Source organism: Budorcas taxicolor, chromosome 12 (genome assembly GCF_023091745.1).
Source record: "Budorcas taxicolor isolate Tak-1 chromosome 12, Takin1.1, whole genome shotgun sequence".
NCBI lineage: Eukaryota > Metazoa > Chordata > Mammalia > Artiodactyla > Bovidae > Budorcas > Budorcas taxicolor.
Genome location: NC_068921.1, coordinates 70,721,545 through 70,746,597, shown reverse-complemented (window position 1 = coordinate 70,746,597; position 25,053 = coordinate 70,721,545). Strand labels below are relative to the sequence as shown.

The 25,053-nt window shown below is 41.6% G+C and overlaps 1 protein-coding gene across 1 annotated transcript in view; it reads right to left on the bottom strand.

Annotated features, from left to right (window-relative positions):
- LOC128057705 (ATP-binding cassette sub-family C member 4-like) overlaps window positions 1–25,053 on the bottom strand; it is a 390,282-nt gene that overhangs the window by 30,090 nt on the left and 335,139 nt on the right. The window contains exons 21-25 of the mRNA XM_052650189.1: window positions 17,856–18,006; window positions 15,634–15,753; window positions 14,382–14,492; window positions 7,985–8,085; window positions 6,189–6,380 (exon numbers count right to left, since the gene is read on the bottom strand). Of these exons, the coding sequence (XP_052506149.1) occupies window positions 6,189–6,380; window positions 7,985–8,085; window positions 14,382–14,492; window positions 15,634–15,753; window positions 17,856–18,006 (675 nt within the window). The remainder of the gene's footprint in view (window positions 1–6,188; window positions 6,381–7,984; window positions 8,086–14,381; window positions 14,493–15,633; window positions 15,754–17,855; window positions 18,007–25,053) is intronic.

The window sequence follows — 25,053 nt, the reverse complement described above, 5'->3', positions numbered from 1 at the left end:
AGTCAGTGCAGATGAATTTGAAAAGTAAATAAATGCTAGCTATACCCCAGCATTCTGAAAAAAAAAAAAATTCTTATAATGATGTTTTTACTTTCTAGGCTTCTGCATGTGTTCGTTTTCTTGTTGTTGTTCTATTTCTTTTCGTATGTATTCTTAAAGACACATGTTCACATATTTAAACAAAATGGGATTAATGTGAACCTACTGTTATATGTGCTTTCATTTCATAATTCATAAAAATATTTACTTTAATGGTTGTATAATATTAGAGTACATGTGATATTTTGTTTAACAAATCCTTTACTGCTGGATATTTAGGCAGCATCAATTAGTTTGTTATTATAAATAACTCTGTGCTAAATATCCCTGAAGCTATATCTTTGCAAAGAACCTTAATCATTTCCTTCACATAAATTCTCAGATATGGAATTGCTGAGAGTCATGTATGAACCCCTTGGACAGCAAGTATGAACCCCTTGGACAGCAAGGAGATCAAACCAGTCAATCCTAAAGGAAATCACTCCTGAATATTCATTGGAAGGACTGATGCTGAAGTTGAAACTTCAATACTTTGGCCACCTGACACAGTCAACTCATTGGAAAAGACCCTGATGCTGGGAAAAATTGAAAGCAGGAGGAGAAGGGGATGACAGATGATGAGATGGCTGGATGGCATCACTGATACAATGAGCATGAACTTGGCAAACTGCAGGAGATGGTGAGGGACAGAGAAACTGGTGTGTGTCATTCCATGGGGTTGAAAAGAGTTGGACATGACTAGGTGACTGAACAACAGCAAAGTATGAACATTTTCAGAGGAAGCTATTAAGCTGGTAATCTACCCTCCAGAAGTATAAGACCATTTTCTACTCCCACCCATTTCCCTGCCTGTTCACAAATACCAGTGTTACAGCTTTGTTTTAATCGACATCAATTTGATCCCAAAAAGTGGAATCACTTTCCCAGAATGTCTTGCTGGAGGCATAACAGTTCCTGGCTCCCTGCCCCCCCCTGCACCTGCCCACTCTGGTCCATGTGCTCTCACTTCTCAGATTAAACTGAATGCCAGCTCAGCACTCAATACTCCACTCCAGGACATCTCTTCTACAAAACTAACATCTCCTTCCTTCATGTACATGAGTCAGAGTCCTTGGCATCACTAGCTAGTGGTGAGGGTTGAATGTAAAAATGTGTGTTACACACCTGGTAGTTTATTTTCCTGAGTGCTTTGCAGGTGTCTAGGTCTTCATTCACTCTCTCAGGGCATCATGCTTTGGCTTATCCTGGTCTCAGCTTCCAGAATGCCTTCCATATGCATTTCCAGCTGCTGAAACCCTAACCACACATCACTAAGTCTGTCTCACATGTATAATTCCTTGGAAATGCTCTCCGTGTCTCCTCATGTGGGCTTGTTCCAACTCTAACAGATGTTATGTCATTTTTTATAAATGTCTATAAAAATTATGACCTCGTTCTAGCTTACAAAGCTGATATAGTAATTTTCTTGTTTCTTCAACTAGACTGTATATGTTGACATCAGGATCTGTATTGGATTTGACTTTTTCTTATTTGTATTACCTGTGGTATCCTGAGACAAAGACACTTCCACTGGGAGATGAGATTTTTAACTCAAGCCAGAGAAATTTATGGGAAATCTATTACCACATTATTTAGGTATAAGATAAATCAGACAGAAACAAACACAGCAGATGGATCCTATAGCCATAAATACAACTTCAAATGGCCAACACCTCATTCTCATGGGACAGACAACACCTCCGCAGTGTAAGTGGTTATGGTCATTTTACACCCTATGAAAACGATGACCATTTTTGTCCAAGCATTTATTCTGGATGCTTTACATGTCTTATCTTGTTTAAGTTGTACATCAACCCTACAGGTTACATCCTTTTGCTTCCATTTTGCATAAGAAAAGATTGAGGCTTAGATAAATTAGTCTGTGTGAATATCAGAGCCCATAAGTAGCAGGAGGGGACTCACATCCACATCTGTTGGCCTCTTTTCCATCTGCTGATGGGACTCCTTATCGCTGTATGGCCTGACATCTTACCATGCCCCTCTGTGTAGATAGAACAGAGAAAGTGGGGAGAGGTGTAGCTGCAGTTAAAGGAACAGGCCTACCATAGAGATCTTATGGTCAGAGAGTTAAAGCATGACATGGACACAGGCATACATGTGGTGAGTGAGAGCAAAGAGGGTACCTGAGGGCAGGTGGACCAGCTGTCAGCAGGAAGACCCGGCACCCACAGCCAGACTGAAAGAGAGACCTGCAGCTAAGTGGGGCACATGATGCCTGGGGAACAGGCCAAATAGACCTCGTGCCCTGCTTGGAGTGGCAAGACTCATTTTTGATCCCATCAGGTGGTGAAACAGCCACACATACACTGCTGCACGGGGCTGTCTCTGACTCCAGGTCCAGGCAGGGCTGAGCCCGTGGGAAATCCCTCTGGTCCCTGCAGGAGACTGGTGTGGGGAAGGACAGACAGCAGGATGAAAACTGCCTGTAATGAAGACAGACTCCACTGGAAAGGTGCAAAGAAATGTTAGATTATAAGGCAAAGGTTAAACTTTTAGAGCATAAAAGTAAGTAAATCTAGGGGCACAGAACATTCTAGAGCTTCTTGCTCAGTCACAACAGAGACTTGGGAATTCTTGAGTTCAATTTCAAACTGTCAAAGACATGTCTTGGGAATCACAGGTTATCACTCATCAAAAACTGCCCATGAGAGAGAAAGGAAGAGGTCATGTTCAGATATGAATCTGAGTCAGGTGGTCTGGGTGGACCTGAGACTCTACATTTCTAAGAAGCTCCAGGAGAGGCAGATGCTGCTGGCCCTGGCACCACTGTCTGAGTTACAGGGAATTAGGAAGCCAGCAGGAGAAGGGGATAATCTGGGAGGGAGAGGAGTGGGTTTTAAGAAAATATTGTGTAAAAAAAAGAAAAAAATGTAGGAAACAAATATTTTTGCACATTATAGCATGATCTACTAAGCATCTGTAAAAATGTATCATCCAAGTAATTGCTGTGAGCAAAAACAAAGCAGAATCAATCTACCTCGAGAGCTGGAAAATACTTTATTGCTCAGGATTGTCTAAAATGATCAAATCAACCACAAAATCATCTAAATGAAAAATGCAGCCCATGTTCAGACTCTAACCAGGAAGTCTAGGGTGCTATTTACCTCATGTTGAATTTTTTTCTGTTTGGCTGTGCTGGGTCCTGATTGCTCTGCACGAGCTGTCTCTAGTTGTGATGAGTAGGGGCTACTCTTGCAGTGCACGGGCTTCTCACTGAGGGGGCTTCTGTTGTTGCTGAGCAAAGACTTCAGGAGTTGTGGCATGGGGGCTCAGTAGTTGTGGTGCAGGGCTTAGTTGCTCTGTAGCATGTGGAATCTTCCCAGACCAGGGATTGAATCAGTGTCCTCTGCATTGGCAAGTGAACTTTTATCCGCTGCACCAGGGAAGTCCTGGGTCTTTATTTTCACTTGCCATTTCTTCTGTGAATTAAATTCCTGCATAGTACCTACTATACTCTCCTATTGACTCTAACTTCTAGAAACAGGGACAGAAGAGGAAATGAAGGAAAGAGAATAAAGCCCCACTTCTTGTGGGCTGGTTCACTCCCACGTCCCCTGTCCCCACACCCCCACCCCCCACCCCAGACAATAGCTTCTCTCAATCAAATCCAGCACCAAAGGGGTGTCCTGGAGTGACAGGGGCTGGGACAGGTGAGCAGGAGAGGGAACCTGAGATATAAACAGGAAGAGTGAAATCAATTCATGAACGCACTGCCTGGGTATCATTTCCAAACACAGAGATGAAGTCAACAGTGATATTGAGAGTGGACCAAGGTACAGATCAAAAGTCAAGTTACTGGAGTTATCATTCAGTCTCAAAATTCAATTTTCCCTCAAACATTTTAGAATCTTAATGATCCTATGATTTACAGGTTTTAAGAAGGAAGAATAAGAATCTGTTATGTTCCTAAGTTGTACTATAGGGTTTCCTAGATAATTCATATCTTATGGCTTTGGGGAAAATTTAAAACACATACAGGTGAACAGAATTACATTTACAACAGAAAATTGGACAGACACATTGTCTGAGAGTAAGTAAACATCACATACAGTGCTCTCAGGGACAAGATTGTATCAAGAGCTGTGATTAATGTTTTCCTGACATGGCAGTTCACCTTTTTCCTGACCTACAATGGAACTGGAAATATTGAGGACCAGTTTTCGCCCTGTGACTAACTGAAGCTGTTCCCTGGGTAACATTCAGGCATTAAGTTGAATATTCTTTTATGTTACAAGGGCTTCATTCATTAAATTATAGCTATTGTCCACTAGTGGTCTGTGGGGTGGTAAGAGTTTTAAAGGGCAGTTCTTTCAGTTATTTAGAGTTGTCGTGTGTTTGTGTGTGTGTGTGTTGGTTTCCACTTGCTCACACCTGTGTTACTCACCTACCCTCACAACCAGCAGTCCCTCAGCACCGTCTCTGTGCCCTGCAGAATGCTACCCTCTGGGAACAAAGATGAAAACAAGATACTCTCTGACTAAAAAGCCTCAAGGTACTATGAGATACACATCCCAAGTTGCAAAGCATGCCACAGGTGCTATCTCATTTTAATCATGATAAAATTCACATATTATAAAATTTAACTATTTAACCATTTTTAAGTGGACAGTTTGATGTTCAGTACATTCACATTGTTGTGAAACCAAGTTTGAGAATTTTTTTTTTCTGCCTCATAAAACTGAAATTCTTACCCATTAAACAAACAACTCCCCATTTACTCTCCCTAAGTTCCTAGAGACCACCATCCTAGTTCCTGTTTTCTTGAATTTGACCACTCTTGGAACCTCACATAAGTGAAATCAGAGTATTCATTCCTTTTGTGTCTGGCTTATTTCATTTAGCAAGATGTCATCAAGGTTTATCCACAGGTCAGAATTTTCTTCCTTTTTAAGGCCGAATAATACTTCATTGTAAGGATTTAGTTCCTTCCAACTTTTGGCTGCTATGAACATAGCTGTACCATAAACGTTACCTTAAAAGAATATATAAGACACTAAGGAAGAACTCAAGGTCTCAAAGATGCATTCAAGTTGACTCAGAAAATGCAGAGAGTTTCACCATCCAGATGACGGAGGGCCTGGGTCTCTGAGGCTGAGGGGCAGCGTGTGCACTGGGAACAGGGAGGACGTGGTGCTTTGGGAGAAACTACACACAATCTGCGTGCGGTGGCGTTGTCAGACACACTGGCTGCAGAAAGCGGTGGGGAAGAGCTCCTAACACCTTGTCTGTTTTGGCTTAGTGTCATCTTCAAGATTCTGTCCTGATCCCAGCTGAGGGCCTCAAGCTGAGTGTGGAAGGAACATCACAAGCAGGCATGGATGCTAACAGGTCCAGGACACCAGCCTCTCTGCCGTCTCCCACACAGATCTTCTTTGCTCCCATCAATTTGCTTTTGACTTTGAGTCAGTCTCTAGACCTTGCCTCCATCTCATACCATGATTCCTCACTGCTGACTGGGTCATTATTGAGGCTCTTCTCTGCTGGACACAAGCTCACCTCACAGTCCCTGCTGGAGTGGACTTGAGGCTATGCTATGGTTCCAGCAGCAGCTCACCCAGCCCAGTCAGGATCAGATCTGGGCTAAAGAAAGAAGCAGTCTGTGGGGGGAGGGCAGGGGGCTGGCAGCTCAGTGTGGGTGAGTGGAGGACAAGTCTACAGGAAGGGCTAAGGGACAGAGAAGGAGGCTGAAACCAGAGGGCACCAGAGGGAGGAGGAGGCGATCTCAGAAATACGAACAAGAAAAGATGGAAAGGAATGAGATATTGGAGAGTTAGGGCCAGGAAGAGAAGGCTGACGTCCCAGACTTTGCATGAATAATCAGGTGTCACATATAGTGTTCTGAGTCATGTTAAGATGGAGCCCTGGACCCCAGGGCCCATCAACCATCACGAGGGAGCTCACAACACAGGGAAGAAATTTCCTGGGATCCCCATCCCATGGTCAGTTTCCAAGAAAGATTCACCTACAATGTCACTGATCTAATCTGCATCCATTAGGAACAGAGTCCCCCTGACACACTGACAAGTCAAGAGCGGATGTGGTGCTAAATCTTTAGCCAGATTTTAAAGAGGCAAATGGCTTAAACTAACCTTTTGTCCTGGGTAAAAGCCTGCATAGATGTTCTTCAATACCAGAGGCCCGTCCAACATATGCCTGAAGTTCACATTGTTAAAGGAAATCAATCCCTTGTTGGGCCAGGATGGCGGTGGACGATACTCGAGTTCCCAGGATGCTTCTTTCACAAGGTCTGTGTATTCAATCACCCTTTCTACTGAAATCATCTGAAACACATATGACATCTCAGGAGTTAGTATCAGAAGGTCTTGTTTATGGATGTTCAGAGACTGTAAATGAAACCTTCTGCTTTTATACAGTGCAGAACATCCCAGGTCTCAACATCCACAAAGGACAGAAGTAGGAGTCTGATGAGGCCTTGGATGATTTGAAAACTTGTTCATCATCTTCAACACTTGTACACATGACTACTTCCTTCAGTTTTATATTAAAGTTAAAAAATTAAAGAAATGCATAGTAAGATTTTATTGATTCTCCTTTCACATCTGAATAAAATTTTTTTTTCAAAGAAAATAATACTTATGGACACCAATTAGTAATGTGTGGCTACAGAAGGGCCACGTGTTACAAATGAACAGAACTGGATGGTCATCAAATCTCATTTTAATAATCAGTCGTTTCCTACTCTGTTATGAGCTTCCCTGATAGCTCAGTTGGTAAAGAGTCTCCCTGCAATGCAGGAGACCCCAGTTCAATTCCTGGGTCCAGAAGTTCCCCTGAAGAAGGGATAGGCTACCCACTCCAGTATTCTTGGGCTTGCCTTGTGGCTCAGCTGGTAAAGAATCTTCCTGCAATGCGGGAGACCTGGGTTTGATCCCTGTGTTGGGAAGCTCCCCTGGAGAAGGGAAAGGCTACCCACTCCAGTATTCTGGCCTGGAGAATTCTATAGACTGCATAGTCCATGGGGTCGAAAAGAGTTGGACACAACTGAGAGACTTTCACTACTTCTACTCTGTTAGAAGAAAGAAATGGAAAAACTTTATTTTTATTGCTTTTCTCCCTTTAGGAGAAGGTACAAATATTCAAAAGTGTGTAATATACACATCGATTAAGGTCTTCTGAACAACTATGACTCCACACCTTAGCACGTTCTGAGAGGGAGCCTATCCTACCAGGAAGAGGGGCCACCAGCAAATTCAGTGTTCAACTCACACAAGAATAAATGATAAAATGGGGGAGGGGTGGAGGAACATAGTAATTAAATAAACCTCAAAATACTGGATTATTTTCTTTTACCAAAAATGAGGAATTACCCATTAAGAAACAAATACAAACAAGCTGCTAAAAAATTTGCTTATATTGTCTCCAGAATTTCAGAACCTCTCTCCTACAGAGACATTTATTGTATTTGAAGACAGTTTGTGATGAATACAAAACCTTCTGACATGGCATACACATGACTGAGAAAAATATGTACATATTTTATTTTACATTAACTTTAAGCACATGGAAAGTGAAACTGAAAGTTGCTCAGTCGTGCTCGACGCTTTGCGACCCCATGGACTGTAGCCCGCCAGGCTCCTCTGTCCATGGGGATTCTCCAGGCAAGAATACTGGAGTAGCCATTTCCTTTTCCAGGGGATCTTCCCAACCCAGGGATCGAAACTGAGTCTCTTGTGGCTCCTGTGTTGTAGGCGGATTCTTTACCATCTGAGCTACCAGGGAAGCCCTTAAGAAGATGGAAGAGAATGTAAAAAACTTTGTAAAATGATGTAAAAGTAACAGTGTCATTATTTTACATAAGAATTGCTTCTGTGTCAAATAACAGCAAGGAGACTGAAAAGAGTAAGAACAGAAAGATAAACATCACCATGTTCTCAACTTCCACACTTTGCCTGACGCACCACTGGGACATCCTGGTAAGTGTGATGGTGAGCGACAGCACCAGGCCAACATGCCCAGCATCCAAGGCTAAATGAGGAAGAAGAAGGATAAAGTTAGTCTACTTCTCAACCCCTCACAAGTTCCTCCTGTCACTCTACAAAGAAGACACCTTTATTTTTATGATTTTTATTGGAATAATAGTTGATTTACAAAGTTGTGTTAGTTTCAGGTGTACAGTAAAGTGAATTAGCCAGACATATATGTAATATGTCATTACAGAGTATCAAATAGATTTCCCTGTGCTATACAGGAGAGCTTTTTAGTTATATATTTTATATATAGTGTGAGAAGACTCTTTTATAATATTTAAATCATTTGCATGTAATGATAGTATTACTGATTATACTACCTCTGTTATATGAGACAATAATAAAGTAAAAAAAAAAAACACTATGAGAGACTTCCCTGGTGGTCCAAGAGCTAAGACTCTGAGTTCCCAATGCAGGGGCCCTGGTTCAATCCCTGGTCAGGGAACTAAATAGACTCCACATGCCACAACTAAGAGTTCACATCCTGCAACTTAAGTCCTGCCTGTTACAACTAAGACTGAAGACCCTGCGTGCCCCAACTAAGACCCAGTACAGCCACATAAATAAGTAAAAATTTTTTTTAATATTATGAATTTAGAAAGAACTAACATAGTTGTTAGACAACAGAGGATGAGATGGTTGGATGGCATCACCAACTCAAGGGACACGAGTTTGAGTAAACTCCAGGAGTTGGTGATGGACAGGGAGGCCTGGCGTGCTGCAGTTCATGGATGGGGCTGCAAAGAGTCAGACACCACTGAGCGACTAAACTGAACTGAACTGAACAAAGTTGTTGTTCAGTCACTAAGTCATGTCTGACTCTGTGTCGCCATGGACTGCAGCACACTAGGATTCCCTGTCCTTCGTTATCTCCCGGAGTTTGCTCAAACTCATGTCCACTGAGTTAGTGATGCCATCCAACCACCTCATCCTCTGCCACCCACATCTCCTCCTGCCTTCAATCTTTCCAGCATCAGGGTCTTCTCTAATGAGTCAGCTCTTCGCATCAGGTGGTCAAAGTATTGGAGCTTTAGCTTCAGCATCAGTCCTTCCAGTGAATATTCAGGGCTGATTTCCTTTCAGACTGACTGATTTGATCTTCTTACAGTGCAAAGGACTCTTGAGAGTCTTCAACACCACAGCTTGAAAGCATCAATTCTTCGGCCCTCAGCCTTTTCAATGGCCCAACTCTTAACATCCGTTGACAACTCTCACATGACTACTGGAAAAAATATAGCTTTCACAATATGGACCTTTGCTGGCAAAATGACATCTCTGCTTTGTAATATTCTGTCTAGATTTATCATAGCTTTACTTCCAAGTAGCAAGTATCTTTTCATTCATGGCTGCAGTCACAGTTTGAAGTGATTTTTGGAACCCAAGAAAATAAAGTCTGTCACTGCTTTCAATTTTTCCCCAGATGGGACCAGACATCATGATCTTAGTTTTTTGAATGCTGAGTTTTAACCTAGCTTTTTCACTCTGCTCTGTCACTTTCATCAAGAGGTTCTTCACTTTCAGTCATTAGAGTGGTATCATCTGCATATCTGAGGTTATTGATACATCTCCCAGAAATCCTGATTCCAGGTTGAGCTTCATCCAGCCCAGCATTTTGCATGATGTATTCATCATATAAATTAAATAAACACAGTGAAAATGTGCATCCTTGTCATTCTCCTTTTCCAATTTTGAACCAGTCTGTTGTTCTACATCAGTTCTAACTATTTCTTCTTGACCTGCACACAAGTTTCTCAGGAGACAGGTAAGATGGTCTGGTATTCCTATCTCTTTCAGAATTTTCCACAGTTTCTTGTGATCTACACAGTCAAAGCCTTTCTTTCCTTTTTTTTACCTAAGAGGTTCATTTTTTATTTATTTATTTTTCCATCTTTTTGCTTTTTTTTTTTCAATTTTACTTAATTTTACGTTACAATACTGTATTGGTTTTGCCATACATCAAACTGAATTCACCACAGGCATACACGTGTTCCCATTCCTGAACCCCCCTCCCACCTCCCACCCCATACCATCTCTCTTGGTTATACCAGTGCACCAGCCCCAAGCATCTTGTATCCTGCATCGAACCTAGATTGGTGATTCATTTCTTACATGATATTATACATGTTTCAATGACATTCTCCCAAATCATCCCACCCTCTCCCTCTCCCAGAGTCCAAAAGACTATTATATACATCTGTGTCTCTTTTGCTGTCTCACATACAGGGTTATCGTTACCATCTTTCTAAATTCCATATATATGTGTTAGTATACTGTATTGGTGTTTTTCTTTCTGGCTTACTTCACTCTGTATAATAGGCACCAGTTTCATCCTCCTCATTAGAACTGATTCGAATGTATTCTTTTTAATGGCTGAGTAATACTCCATTGTGTATAGGGACCACAGCTTTCTTATCCATTCATCTGCTGATGGACATCTAGGTTTCTTCCATGGCCTGGCTATTATAAACAGTGCTGCGATGAACATTGGGGTACACGTGTCTCTTTCAATTCTGGTTTCCTTGGTGTGTATGTCCAGCAGTGGGATTGCTGGGTCATAAGGCACTTCTATTTGCAGTTTTTTAAGGAATCTCCACACTGTTCCCCATAGTGGCTGTACTAGTTTGCATTCCCACCAACAGTGTAAGAGAGTTCCCTTTTCTCCACACCCTCTCCAGCATTTATTGCTTGTAGACTTTTGGATCACAGCCATTCTGACTGGCATGAAACAGTACCTCATTGTAGTTTTGATTTGCATTTCTTTGATAATGAGTGATGTTGAGCATCTTTTCATGTGTTTGTTAGCCATCTGTATGTCTTCTTTGGAGAAATGTCTATTTAGTTCTCAATGCCTTTCACATAGTCAATGAAGCAGATGTTTTTCTGGAATTCCCTTGTTTTCTCTATGATCCAGTTAATATTGGCAATTTGATCTCTGGTTCCTCTGCCTTTTGTAAACCCAGCTTGTACAGCTGGAAGTTCCTGGTTTGTGTACTGTTGAAATCTTATTTGAAGGGCTTTGAGTATAAACTTACTAGTATGCAGAATGAGTGCAATTGCATGATAGCTTGAACATTCTTTGGCATTGCCTTTCTTTGGGACTGGAATCAAAACTGACCTTTTCCAATCCTGTGGCCACTGTTGAGTTTTCCAAATTTGCTGGTATATTGAGTGCAGCACTTCAAAAGAATCATCTTTAAGGATTTAAAATTGCTCAGCTGGAATTCTACTTCCTTCACTAGCTTTGCTTTGAAGTTAAGGCCCACTTGACTTCACAGTCCAGGATGTCTGGCTTAGGTGAGTGACCGCACCACCATGGCCATCCAGGTCATTAAGATCTTTTTTGTACACTTCTTTTGTATATTCTTGCCAACTCATCCTAATCTCTTCTACTTCTCTTAGGTCTTTTCCATTTTTGTCTTTTATCATATTAATCCCACCTGGACTGAGGTACCCTTGACAGTGTACTATAGGTGAGGATGTCATTGTTCAGAGTTTTGTCCATATGCTTCAATTATCATTATGTAATTTCACTTTCTATGTCCAATATAGCTGCAGTTGGAATCACAAAAACAAGGTAATGGGTTTCGCAAAACAAGGCAGTGCTTTTAAATCGAAAATATTACTCTCATTTTTGCATTATTAAAGACTGTGATTCAGGGTTCTTGCTATGGAATAGTGAGGGATGGTGAATTCATGCCACACATTCCAACAACTGCTCATCTGGGACCCACACAGCAGTGAGGATACTGTTTTTGCTACAGAGACTCTCACACCAGTACACCAGACCCCTACAACCAAGAGATCCAAGTAGCCCTAAAGTTATAACCTAAGCTGTACAGAAAGCTTAATAGTAAACTTGGTTCTCTCTATCCAACTACAGGACACTATCTGGTATGTTCAGAAGGTCATCTTGCTACAGTTATATAGACCTCAACCCATTCAAAGAAAGATAAAAATATAAAATATCTCCATGATGACCTACTGTAAACAAACAAACAAACAAACTATTTAAAGCAATCTACAGATTCAGTGTAATCCCTATCAAATTACCAATGGCATTTTTCACAGAATTAGAACACAGAAGTTTACATTTTTGTAGGGAAACACAAAATACCATGAATAGCCAATGTAATCTAGAGAAAAACAAAGAAGAAACTGGATGCTTGGGGCTGGTGCACTGAGACGACCCAGAGGGATGGTACGGGGAGGGAGGAAGAAGGGGGTTTAGGATGTGGAACACGTGTATACCTGTGGCAGATTCATGTTGATGTATGGCAAAACCAATACAATATTTTACAGTAATTAACCTCCAATTAAAATAAATAAATTTATATTTTAAAAAAAGAAAAATGAAGCTAGGAGGAATCATGCTCTATGTTTTCAGACCATACCACAAAGCTACAGTAACTGAAAGAGCCACCAAATGCTAGTGGCACCAAAATCAGAAATACAGATCAACAGAATAGGACAGAAAGCCCAGAGATAAACCCATGTGCCTATGATCACCTATGACAAAGAAAGCAAGAATAGACAATGACAGTCTATTCAAATAAGTGGTGCTAGGAAAGCTGGACAGCTACATGTAAAAGAATAAAATTAGAACATTCCCTAACGCCATACACAAAAATAAACTCAAAATGGATTACAGACATAAATGTAAGACCAGACACTACAAAACTTTTAGATGAAAACATAGGGAGAACTCTCTCTGACATAAATTGCAGCAAGCTTTCTTTATACCCACCTCCTAGAGCAATGAAAATAAAATAAAACATAAACCAATGAGACCCAATTAATATTAAAAACTTTTGCACAGCAAAGAAAACCATAAAAAATATCAAAGACAACCTGAACAATGGGGGGAAATATTTGCAAACAAAGTGACTTAAAAGGGATTACTCTCCAAAATATACAAACAGTCCATGCACTTCAATATTAAACAATAAATAAATAAATAAACAACAAAATTTTAAAAATGGGTAGAAGACTAACTGACATTTTCCAAAGAAGACATACAGATGGCCAAAAAGCACATGAAAAGATGGTCAACATCTTTAATTATTAGAGAAATGCATATCAAAACTACCGTGAAGAAAAATGAAAAAAAAAAAAAAAAAAAAACTACAGTGAGGTTTCACCCAGAGAAAACCATAACTCCAAAAGATACGTCCACCCTAATGTTCACTGCAGCACTATTCACAGTAGCCGGGACATGGAAGCAACCTAAATGTCCATCAACAGAGCAATGGACAAGGAAGATGTGCTATCATACAGACAATGGAATATTACCCAGCCATAACAAAGGGAGAAACAAATAATGCCATTTGCAGCAACATGGCTGGACCTAGAGATAGTCATACTGAGTGAAGTAAGTCAGACAGAGGAAAACAGAATATGATATTGCTTATATATGGAATATAACAAAAGGCTATAAATGAACTTATCTACAAAACAGACATAGAGTAACAGATGTAGAAAATAAACTTACAGTTACCAGGGGATAAGGGAGGGGAGGGATAAATTGGAAGACTCGGATTTACACATAGATACTACTATATATAAAATATTAAAATAGATAAATAATAAGAACTACTGTAAAGTACAGAGAACTCTGTAATGACCTACCTGGGAAAGGACCTAAAAAAGAGTAGCTATATGTCTATGCATTGCAGATTGACTTTGCTGTACATGGGAAACTAAGACAACAGTGTAACTGAACTATACCCCAATAAAACTTAAAATAAAAATGAAAGAATGGCCTGGGCAAGCCAAAGCAGGGGCCCAAGGCACCACAGGTCTGCTGGAGCAGGCATGTTCATACCTGGTCTTTGCTCCTGAGGATTCCAAAAGTCAAAAACAGAAATTCTTTTCTAAAAGACAATTCATTTGAAGCATTAATCAAAATGGAAATTATTTTAAAAATACATGCACCCCAATGTTCATGGGTATGCAAAGAGAATCTTTAAGAAGTGGCTATACGTACAACAGATTCACTTGGCTATACACCTGAAGCTAACACATTGTAAATCAACCACACGCCATTCAAAAAAATTTTTAATGGCCTCAACAAGGACCTACTGTAAATAAATAAGTAAATGGAAAAAAAGATAAAAATTCTCATCAAGACACAAATGACTTCACATGGACCACACTGTGGAGTCACATATGCAGACACTTTAATACAATTCATTAGAACCAAAGAGTATATATATTAGACAAGATGACAAGAGTTTAATAACTACAAATAAAGCTATATACTGTAAACATACCACAAATATTCACATCTGTACTTACATTCTACCAGGATCAGGGCCCCAAAGGCAACAACAGTGACAAAGATGGCACAGATGACATCTAGATACACAGCGAGCCATCGGGACATCGTCAAAAGCAGGAACCATGCCTCTGGGTTTGTGAACCATAATAAGTGAAATACATAAGCAGAAAAACCATGTTAGCTGCTTCTCATGGGGGAGAGCATTTTCTCAGTTGAGCTACAGAAGATTTTACACAGGTAGAACAGCAAAGTTACACACACAAGGAACCTGAAGAGTCCAGAAAACTAGGTTCTAACACAAGACAGTGTATGGGAGACACAGGAATCAGTCCAGGAAGCACGCACTGAAAACGTCAACCCACAGGTTATCAACAGAAACAGGATCACAAGAAGGAAGATGGAAAATCGCCTCATCAGTGCCTTTCCTGCAGTGCTGGGCTTCAGCGTGAAGATCATCCTCTCACAGGGCCGACTGCTCCCAGCTCTCACGCAGCAGAGAGCACAGCTCACACTTTGATTCCAGCACCTTCTGCCCTCACTACAGGGCCCTGTGGTGTTTATTCTTAGGAGCCGGCGTCTATGTGACCATCAGCTAACAGGATCTGCATGTGACTTTCAAAATGCCATTTTTATCTTCAAAATACAACAATTATTGGAAAGTTTGGCTTGGATTTTATAGACTTAGAGGAAATTCTGAATTTTCTACCTAGGAAAAAAACTTCACTGATAAAAACATAATCAAGTGGGTGGCAAATCAGGAAATTATTTCCTCAATCACTTCTGCCACCCTCCATGCCCTGAAAAGAGTCAGCAAACCACAACCTGGAGGGTGAGAACAGCCACCACCTGGTTCTGAAAATAAAGTTTCATTGGAACATAGGTGCCGCCATTTGCTGATGTATTATCTTTGCCTGTCTTTGTGCTACAACGGGAAAGGTGAGTAGTTGCAACAGACCCAGTATAGCACACAAGCCTACAATATTTTCTATCTGGATCTTTGCAAAAAAGAAAAGTTTGCTGACTCTTGCCCTAAAGAGACAGAAGTCCACAGGGCACAGTGACGCAAGGACAATGCAAGCCAGTCAGGGGAGCAAAGCATGTGGTGATGGGGAAGAGGGATAGACAGAGGGATGCTAAGAGGAAGGGGTGGGGGAGGCAGGTGTGCAGAGAGGGATGAGGGGTGACACAGAGAGAGGTGTGGGCAGCCAGGCCACCTGAGAGGGAGGTCAGCCTCAGAAGGGAGCACATCCCATCCTTTGAAATAGAGACCTGAGTGCAAATCCTGGTGTGCATCAAACAGTTCCTGAAACTTCTGTTCAGCTTTGCACGCCCGGATCGTCCAGAGTCCCCGGAGAGAAGATGCTAAGTGGGAAAATACCGGGCTCCGTGCTGGGGAAGCAGAAACAGACACAGGATAGAGAAAGTCAGGGAGGCTGGACGCGAGGAAACCACTGCTTCCCGGGCTCTGCGGTCACACGATCTGGCAAAGGGAATCCTCCATGTGACTGCTCACACCAAGCTTCACTTTAATGACCTGGGAATGAGAATTCTCTTTGAAACTATCTTTGATCAAATTCAAATCACAGCTAGATTTAGAGAAAGAAATTCTTGTTTTTTCATCAAGATCCTCTCAAACACACCTCCCTCCAAATTTTTCTGGCATCTCATCAGGTGGAAATTGTCCACAATTTCTAAAAAACATATTGAAGTATAGTTGATTTACAATAATGTGCTACTTTCAGGTATACAGTATAGTCATTCAGTTATCAATGTACCAGAGACCTGCTTTGCAACGACTGTTGAATGACTCCATTTCATGAGTGGCCTCAAACCATCAAACGTGTGAAGCCTTGTCTACACAGAAGACTGGATGGAGCTCATCACTTCCTCTTCTGCCTCCCCAGGTCCCACCATCCTACTCAGTTATACAGGTAGAACATCACACACACACCTGGACTCTACAGCTCCCCATCCTTCCTAACACCTCACCAAACTCGACCTCACAGGAGGTTAGCTGCTTCTCCTGATGAGTGAAAATATCTTCTACAGATTTTATGAAACTGATGATCACTGTCCTTTTTGCAAATAAAGATAAGTACCTCAAGTGTTTATTATTAAAAACAAAACATACAAATGCCACAATTAAAGAAAAAACTCCTTTGACTGGATGAACTGAGATTTTTTTCCACTTAGTAGATACCGAGAAGCAAGAGACTCAATATGCGTCTGTTCTTAGCTTGGTTTCTAGAGGGTTAAGTTGGTATTAATTTGCAATAATTATTCATGGTTGAGGTCTCTGATACAAACATATTCTCCCCTTACTTTTTGGCTATTGTTTTATAACTTTTAAAAAATATATAACATTCTATTATAACATCCTTATTTTTGTTTTAATATTGATAAAATATGTGCATTAATAAGAGAAATTGGATTATTTCATCATCTGTGATTACCTGTAGAATTGACTGATGTGTTTCCTAGCATTCTGTTTTTTGCCTCACCTTGCAGGATCTGGTTTCCCAACCAGGGACAGAAGTGGCAGCCCCTGCAGTGGAAGCACAGGACCACCAGGGTCCTGTTCCCCATTATTCTAAAACTAGGAAGGTGAATGGAGTAATCTACTAAATGCATACTGAACAGATCCCACTCCTGAGTTCTCTTAGAGGATTATTTTCAGCATCATTTATATGAATAGTTTTGAGAAAGGGGTATACAAACAGTGTGGTGTCACCCAAATACTGACAATGACAAAGAGCAAACCTGAAAATAACAGGGCTTATCTTTTCAACAGGGCTTCCCTGGAGGCTTAGACATTAAAGAATCTACCAGCAATGCAGGAGACCTAGGTTCAGACCCTGGGTCAGGAAGATCCTCTGGAAAAGGGAATGGCTATCCACTCCAGTATTCTTGCCTGGGGAATTCCATGCACAGAAGAGTCTGGTGGGGTACAGTCCATGTGGTCGCAAAGAGTCAGACATGACTGAGTGACCAACACACATCTTTTCAATACATTTAACAACTGCAACTTACTAGAACATGTGAAAGAATGTATTCTTCAAATATATTACTTCTGACATGTATTTCCTGAGGTCTCTTGTCCTTTCCTTGTCATTTCTGGTAACCTTAGGAGAAGAAAAATTCTCTATTTTCCTTCTACATTAGTTTCAACATGATGAAAACTTTCAAGAATAATATTAATAGAGTGGATACTCTGTGTTAGGAAGTGTGTCATGAACAAGACAGAAATGGTCCCTGTCCTCATGGTGCTCACATCCATCCTCCTTGGGCTAAAATACGAAGTGCAGCTGACCCGCCACCAGCTCCATCTGCCTTAAGGGCCAAACCTACAGGGGCCAGAACATTCAATCACCTAATGTTAACAGTGAGAAATTCCACAGAACAGTCTGCAGAGTTTCAGGGGTCTGGTTAATTGCAGTATGAATGGAAGACAGGCTGCACTGCCCTCCCAACCTGAGAGCCCTGGTACTCACTTGTACATTCCAGGCGTTTCACATCTCGTGACGTCTCTAAGAAATATCGCCGAAGGAAAAAAGAAACGATGCCAAGGGGAATCACAGGTATAGCAATCCAAGGAATTGCAGCCACCATCACGCCCACCACACCAATCATAAGTAGAAATGTCTGAAATAGCGAAAATACAGAGGCCTTCATGTCAAGGATACTTTTCAAAGGTAAACTTTAGTGATTTGTTAGGAATAAACTCCTTTCCTTGAAACTTGATGAAACAGCAGGGAATGCTTTCCCTCCCAAAGAAATACAATTATAGGTGGTCCTCATGATGTTTATTGCATGCACCTAACACTCTGATAAGAACTTTCTAGGTGTCAGCTATTGTGATACACTCAGTAGCCCTTTGAGGCAGGCATTACTATTTTTAACAGATGAGACTATTTGGGGCTCAGAGAGTAGGAGCTGCATCTCAAACTTTCAGGAGTCAGCAGGTGTTAATACAGAGATGAGTGAGCAGGCATCACAGATGAGGAATCCAGATGCCTCAGCTATCCATGTAGGGATAAAGAAGTGGTTAATTACAAATTCAATGTAACATAGCTAGTAACAGTATTATCTAATTTTACAAATGAAGACAGTGAGGCACAGGGAGAGAAAAAGCAACTTGATGGAGACTGCAAAGCCTAAGTCACGAAGACAGAAAGCCCATGTCATGAGCCATTATGACATATTTAAGCTTGCCCCCAACTTACAGCCATCTTTCTATCATTATAGTAAGTATTTAAAATGCCCATTCCAAAGGTTAACTATTATAACAACACCAGATTCCATTTACAATGTGTGCACTGTGTGTAAGGCCCTGTGCTGAGTTCCATGAACATTCTCTTAATTATCACATTATCCCCTGAGATGATTTTCTCTTGGGAAATGACCTTGGTCTAAAAAGACAACCCGTAGAATAGAAAACAAAATCCTTGGTTGATGCTGATTTAAGCATCCATCTTTATCAGGAAAAGTATGATACCCTGGAAGACAGTATAAGAATGAAATCAACATTTAGTGTCTGCCTGCTATGAAAGTCGGGTGAGGTGCTAGGGACTTGCAGATTCTCCCAGTCTGGGCCAAGGCCTCTGAAGTTTACAATCTCAGGTAGATACAAATCGATCGTGATCTGCACAGGGTGCTGGGGAAACACAGGGAAGAATACCCGGATATTTTTAGACCATTCTAAGACTTATGACTGATTTTAAAGGCTTGTTTAACAGATAGAAAGAATGGCATGAATGATTTGCAGGCAGTAATCACAGTTGATTGAAATTTTGACCAAAATGGAGCTGGGATGAGAAGGTTGAGATGCTTGTCTGAGTTAACACTGGCTGTTCTTTAAGGTAAGAAATATGAGGTTGGGAGGGTAAGTGATTGTCCTAAAGTTTCCCAGGAAGGTATTGCTTATCCTAGAGAAAGAGAGGAGCAGTTTGTGCTCAGGGAATCCCAGAGCCACAGCTGCAGGCAGGAGGAACAAACGACCAGAACTGTGACTCTGTGGCCAGGAGCCCTTGGGAAGCAAACTGCATGATCTGGATGGAGACCCATGTGCTTTTCCTGTTTCTCCCCATCTCTGCTGTGGTATCAAAAGAAAACTCAGAGTGAAGAGCATGGAGTTCTGAAGGAATAAATGCTAATCATAAGTGGAGAAAAATAGGGCTGTCTGGCCTCTCCTATTAGACCTATAGAAAACAGTTTCTTACGGTCACTGGCTTGACTGTGTGTCCTACCACACTACAAACTTCATGTTCATGGGGAGGAGTCCTTCTGGCTCCTTCTATGTCTAGCCTTTAGGTCACTTGGCTTGCCATTGTTGTTTGTTAAAAAAAAAAATACTAAAATGTCAATTAAAAAAATCCAAATTACTGGTTTTTAGCAGATTTCAATAATCTGGGTCTCCACAGGTGGCTTCCCTGGTGAATCAGTCATTAAAGAATCTGACTGCTATGCAGGAGACCCGGGTTTGATTCCTGGGTCAGGAAGTTCCCCTGGAGAAGGGAATGGCAATCCACTCCAGTATTGGTGCCTGGAACATCCCATGGACAGAGGAACCTGGCAGGCTAGAGTCCATGGAGTCAAAGAATCAGACAAGACTGAGGGACTAAACCACTCCAGGTGAGGGCCTTTTATGACTAACCCAGTCCAGCACGTAACCTGGGAAGCAGAGGTAACATCAAAATGAAGGGCTCCATGGAAGCTGTGCCAATGCTTTTTCCTTAGGTACCCACTGAAGACCCATTACTAATGCTCTCAGAAGCTCTGGAGTTAGGTTCAGATTTCATGGCCCTAAATTCTAAGGCAATTTAAAGAGGTTGTATCTAACAGTTTTGTTACACACACACACACACACACCATACTGGCTTCCCTAGTGACTCAGATGGTAAAGAATCTGTCTGTAATGCAGGAGACCCAGGTTTGATCCCTGGGTTTGGAAGATCCCCTGGAGAAGGGACAGGCAACCCACTCCAGTATTCTTGCCTGGAGAATACCATGGACAGAGGATCCTGGCAGGCTACAGTTTATGGGGTCCCAAAAAGCTGGACATGACTGAGCACTTTTCCTTTCATATGTATATACATTTGTGAATCTTTTATTGCCAGCCATTTCAAACCCTTTACAGAAGTTCGTAGAAGATGAAAATAGTATCTAAGCAAAAAGTCAACTTCTGAAGGACACAAAAGATCCTAGTGTACAATAAACACAAAATAAATCCCTTCCTTGAAGCCAACTTCATTTCTTTCTCCTACATTCCCAGGAATTCCAAAAAAGCCCAATTCAAGCTACACACACAATTCCCCCTCATCTGGTTGGACTCCAGACCTATCTGATGGACCATATCATCATGGCCAATGCTTCTGCACCTCTGTCACACTATGAAACAGAGACAGTGATGGGTATACAGAAAGAAGTATACTGACCCAGAAGCAAGTGACCGAGGTCCTGATATCCCTCCAATAAGAAGAATCATTATTTTTATATATGTCCCATTTGGAGCACATCATTTGGGAAATTCTATCCAAAGTCTATGTATCTACATGAACAAATAGAAAAAATTCTTAGATGAAATCTTTCACTTGAGAGAAAATGATGATTTTTCACAATTCAGAAAAATTCTTTAGTTTGCAGAGAATGACAGTCTATACCTGGTGGAGAAATTCCATTAGCCCAATATTGTGGTGAGATAGGGCTTCCCTGGAGATTCAGATGGTAAAGAATCCACCTGCAACATAGGAGACCTGGGTTTGATTCCTCAGTTGGGAAGATCCCCTGGAGAAGGGCATGGCAACCCTCTCCAGTATTCTTGCCCAGAAAAACCCCAGGAAAGAGGAGCCAGGCTGGTTACAGTCTACGAGGTTGTAAAGAGTCAGACACAACTAAGTGGCTAGGCACACGAACTTAACACAAACAAAGGGGCAGTGAAGTCTTCACGTAAGCAGATAGAGTAGCTTGCATATTTCAGGAACTTTAGAGATTAGCTCTGGTTCTCAGATTCCTCCTTCATCACCTCTGTTTCTCCTTTGATATCACCCAACTCATTTCAGTTCAGTTCAGTTCAGTTGCTAAGTCATGTGAGGTTCTTTGCATCCCATGGACCACAGCACGCGAGGCCTCCCCGTCCATCACCAACACCCGGAGTATACTCAAACTCGTGTCCGTCGAGTCGGTGATGCCATCCAGCCATCTCATCCTCTGTCGTCCCCTTCTCCTCCTGCCTTCAATCATTCCCAGCATCAGGGTCTTTCCCAATTAGTCAGTTCTTTGTATTGGGTGGCCAAAGTATTGGAGCTTCAGCTTCAGCATATGTCCTTCCAATGAACACTTAAGACTGCTCTCCTTTAGGTTGGAATGGTTGGATCTCCTTGAAGTCCAAGAGACTCTCAAGAGTTTTCTCCAACACCACAGTTCAAAAGCATCAGTTCTTCAACACTCAACTTTCTTTTTACTCCACTCTCACATCCATACGTGAGTACTGGAAAAACCACAGCCTTGACGAGATGGATCTTAGTTGGCAAAGTAATGTACCTGCTTCTAAATATGCTGTCTAGGTTGGTCATAACTTTTCTTCCAAGGAGCAATCTTCTTTTAATTTCATGGCTGCAGTCACCATCTGCAGTAATTTTGGAGCCTAAAAAAAAAAGTCAGTCACTGTTTCCTCTATTTCCCCATCTGTTTGCCATGAAGTGATGGGAGCGGATGCCATGATCTTTGTTTTCTAATGGTGAGCTTTAAGCCAACATTTTCACTCTCTTCTTTCACTTTCATCAAGAGGCCCTTTAATTCTTCTTCACTTTCTTCCATAAGGGTGGTGCCATCAGCATATCTGAGGTTATTGATATACGTTCTGGAAATCTTGATTGCAGTTTGTGCTTCATCCATCCCAGCATTTCTCCCGATGTCAATTCAGTTCAGGTCAATCCCTCAGTCGTGTCCGACTCTTTGTGACCCCATGAATCCCAGCACGCCAGGCCTTCCTGTCCATCACCAACTCCCAGAGTTCACTCAGACTCACGTCCATCAAGTCCATGATATCATCCAGCCATCTCATCCTCGGTCGTCCCCTTCTCCTCCTGCCCCCAATCCCTCCTAGCATGAGTCAGCTCTTCACATGAGGTGGCCAAAGTACTGGAGCTTCAGATTTAGCATCATTCCTTCCAAAGAAATCCCAGGGTTGATCTCCTTCAGAATGGACTGGTTGGATCTCCTTGCAGTCCAAGGGACTCTCAAGAGTCTTCTCCAACACCACAGTTCAAAAGCATCAATTCTTTGGCACTCAGCCTTCTTCATAGTCCAACTCTCACATCCACACATGACCACTGGAAAAACCATAGCCTTGACTAGACGGACCTTAGTCGGCAAAGTAATGTCTCCGCTTTTGAATATACTATCTAGGCTCATAACTTTCCTTCCAAGGAGTAAGCATCTTTTAATTTCATGGCTGCAGTCACCATCTGCAGTGATTTTGGAGCCCCAAAAAATAAAGTCTGACACTGTTTCCACTCTCTCCCCATCTATTTCCCATGAAGTGATGGGACTGGATGCCATGATCTTCATTTTCTGAATGTTGAGCTTTAAGCCAACTTTTTCACTCTCCTCTTTCACTTTCATCAAGAGGCTTTTTAGCTCCTCTTCACTTTCTGCCATAAGGGTGGTGTCATCTGCATATCTGAGGTTATTGATATTTCTCCCAGCAATCTTGATTCCAGCTTGTGTTTCTTCCAGTCCAGCGTTTCTCATGACGTACTCTGCATATAAGTTAAATAATCAGGGTGACAATATACAGCCTTGGCGTACTCCTTTTCCTATTTGGAACCAGTCTGTTGTTCCATGTCCAGTTCTAACTGTTGCTTCCTGATCTGCATACAGATTTCTCAAGAGGCAGGTTAGGTGGTCTGGTATTTCCATCTCTTTCAGAATTTTCCACAGTTGATTGTGATCCACATAGTCAAAGGCTTTGGCATAGTCAATAAAGCAGAAAGATGTTTTTCTGGAACTCCCTTGCTTTTTCCATGATCCAGCGGATGTAGGCAATTTGATCTCTGGTTCCTCTGACTTTTCTAAAACCAGCTTGAACATCAGGGAGTTCACAGTTCATGTATTGCTGAAGTCTAGCTTGTAGAATTTTGTGCATTACTTTACTAGCATGTGAGATGAGTGCAATTGTGTGGTATTTTGAGCATTCTTTGGCATTGCCTTTCTTTGGGATTGGAATGAAACTGACCTTTTCCAGACCTGTGGCCACTGCTGAGTTTTCCAAATTTGCTGACATATTCAGTGCAGCACTTTCACAGCATCATCTTTCAGGATTTGAAACAGCTCAACTGGAATTCCATTACCTCCACTAGCTTTGTTCACAGTGATGATTTCTAAGGCCCACTTGACTTCACAGTCCAGGATGTCTGGCTCTAGATTAGTGATCACATCATCATGATTCTCTGGGTTGTGAAGATCTTTTTTGTACAGTTCTTCTGTGTATTCTTGCCACCTCTTCTTAATATCTTCTGCCTCTGTTAGGTCCAGACTATTTCTGTCCTTTATCGAGCCCATCTTTGCATGAAATGTTCCCTTGGTATCCCTAATTTTCTTGAAGAGATCTCTAGTCTTTCTCATTCTGTTCTTTTCCTCTATTTCTTTGCATTGATCACTGAGGAAGGCTTTCTTATCTCTTCTTGCTATTCTTTGGAACTCTGCATTCAGATGCTTATATCTTTCCTTTTCTCCTTTGCTTTTTGCCTCTCTTCTTTTCACAGCTATTTGTAAGGCCTCCCCAGACAGCCATTTTGCTTTTTTGCATTTCTTTTCCATGAGGATGGTCTTTATTCCTGTCTCCTGTACAATGTCATGAACCTCATTCCATAGTTCATCAGGCACTCTATCTATCAGATCTAGGCCCTTAAAACTATTTCTCACTTCCACTGTATGATCATAAGGGATTTGATTTAGGTCATACCTGAATGGCCTAGCAGTTTTCCCTACTTTCTTCAAATTGAGTCTGAATTTGGTAATAAGGAGTTCATGATCTGAGCCACAGTCAGCTCCTGGTCTTGTTTTTTGTTGACTGTATAGAGCTTCTCCATCTTTGGCTGAAAGAATATAATCAATCTGATTTCGGTGTTGACCATCTGGTGATGTCCATGTGTAGAGTCTTCTCTTGTGTTGTTGGAAGAGGGTGTTTGCTATGACCAGTGCATTTTCTTGGCAAAATATTAGTCTTTGCCCTGCTTCATTCCGCATTCCAAGGCCAAATTTGCCTGTTACTCCAGGTGTTTCCTGACTTCCTACTTTCCAGTCCCCTATAATGAAAAGGACATCTTTTTTGGGTGTTAGTTCTAAAAGGGCTTGTAGGTCTTCATAAAACCGTTCAACTTCAGCTTCTTCAGTGTTACTGGTTGGGGCATAGACTTGGATTCCTGTGATACTGAATGGTTTGCTTGGAGACGAAGAGAGATCATTCCTAGAGGAGCTATCCCACGTTGAAGGTCAGGAATGGCGGCGGTAAGGAGATACAACTCATCCAAGGTAATGAGCAGTGGCTGTGCTTAGCTGGAGCAGCTGTGAAGAGATACCTCACGCCCAAGGTAAGAGAAACCCAAGTAAGATGGTAGGTGTTGCAAGAGGGCATCAGAGGGCAGACACACTGAAACCATACTCACAGAAAACTAGTCAATCTAATCA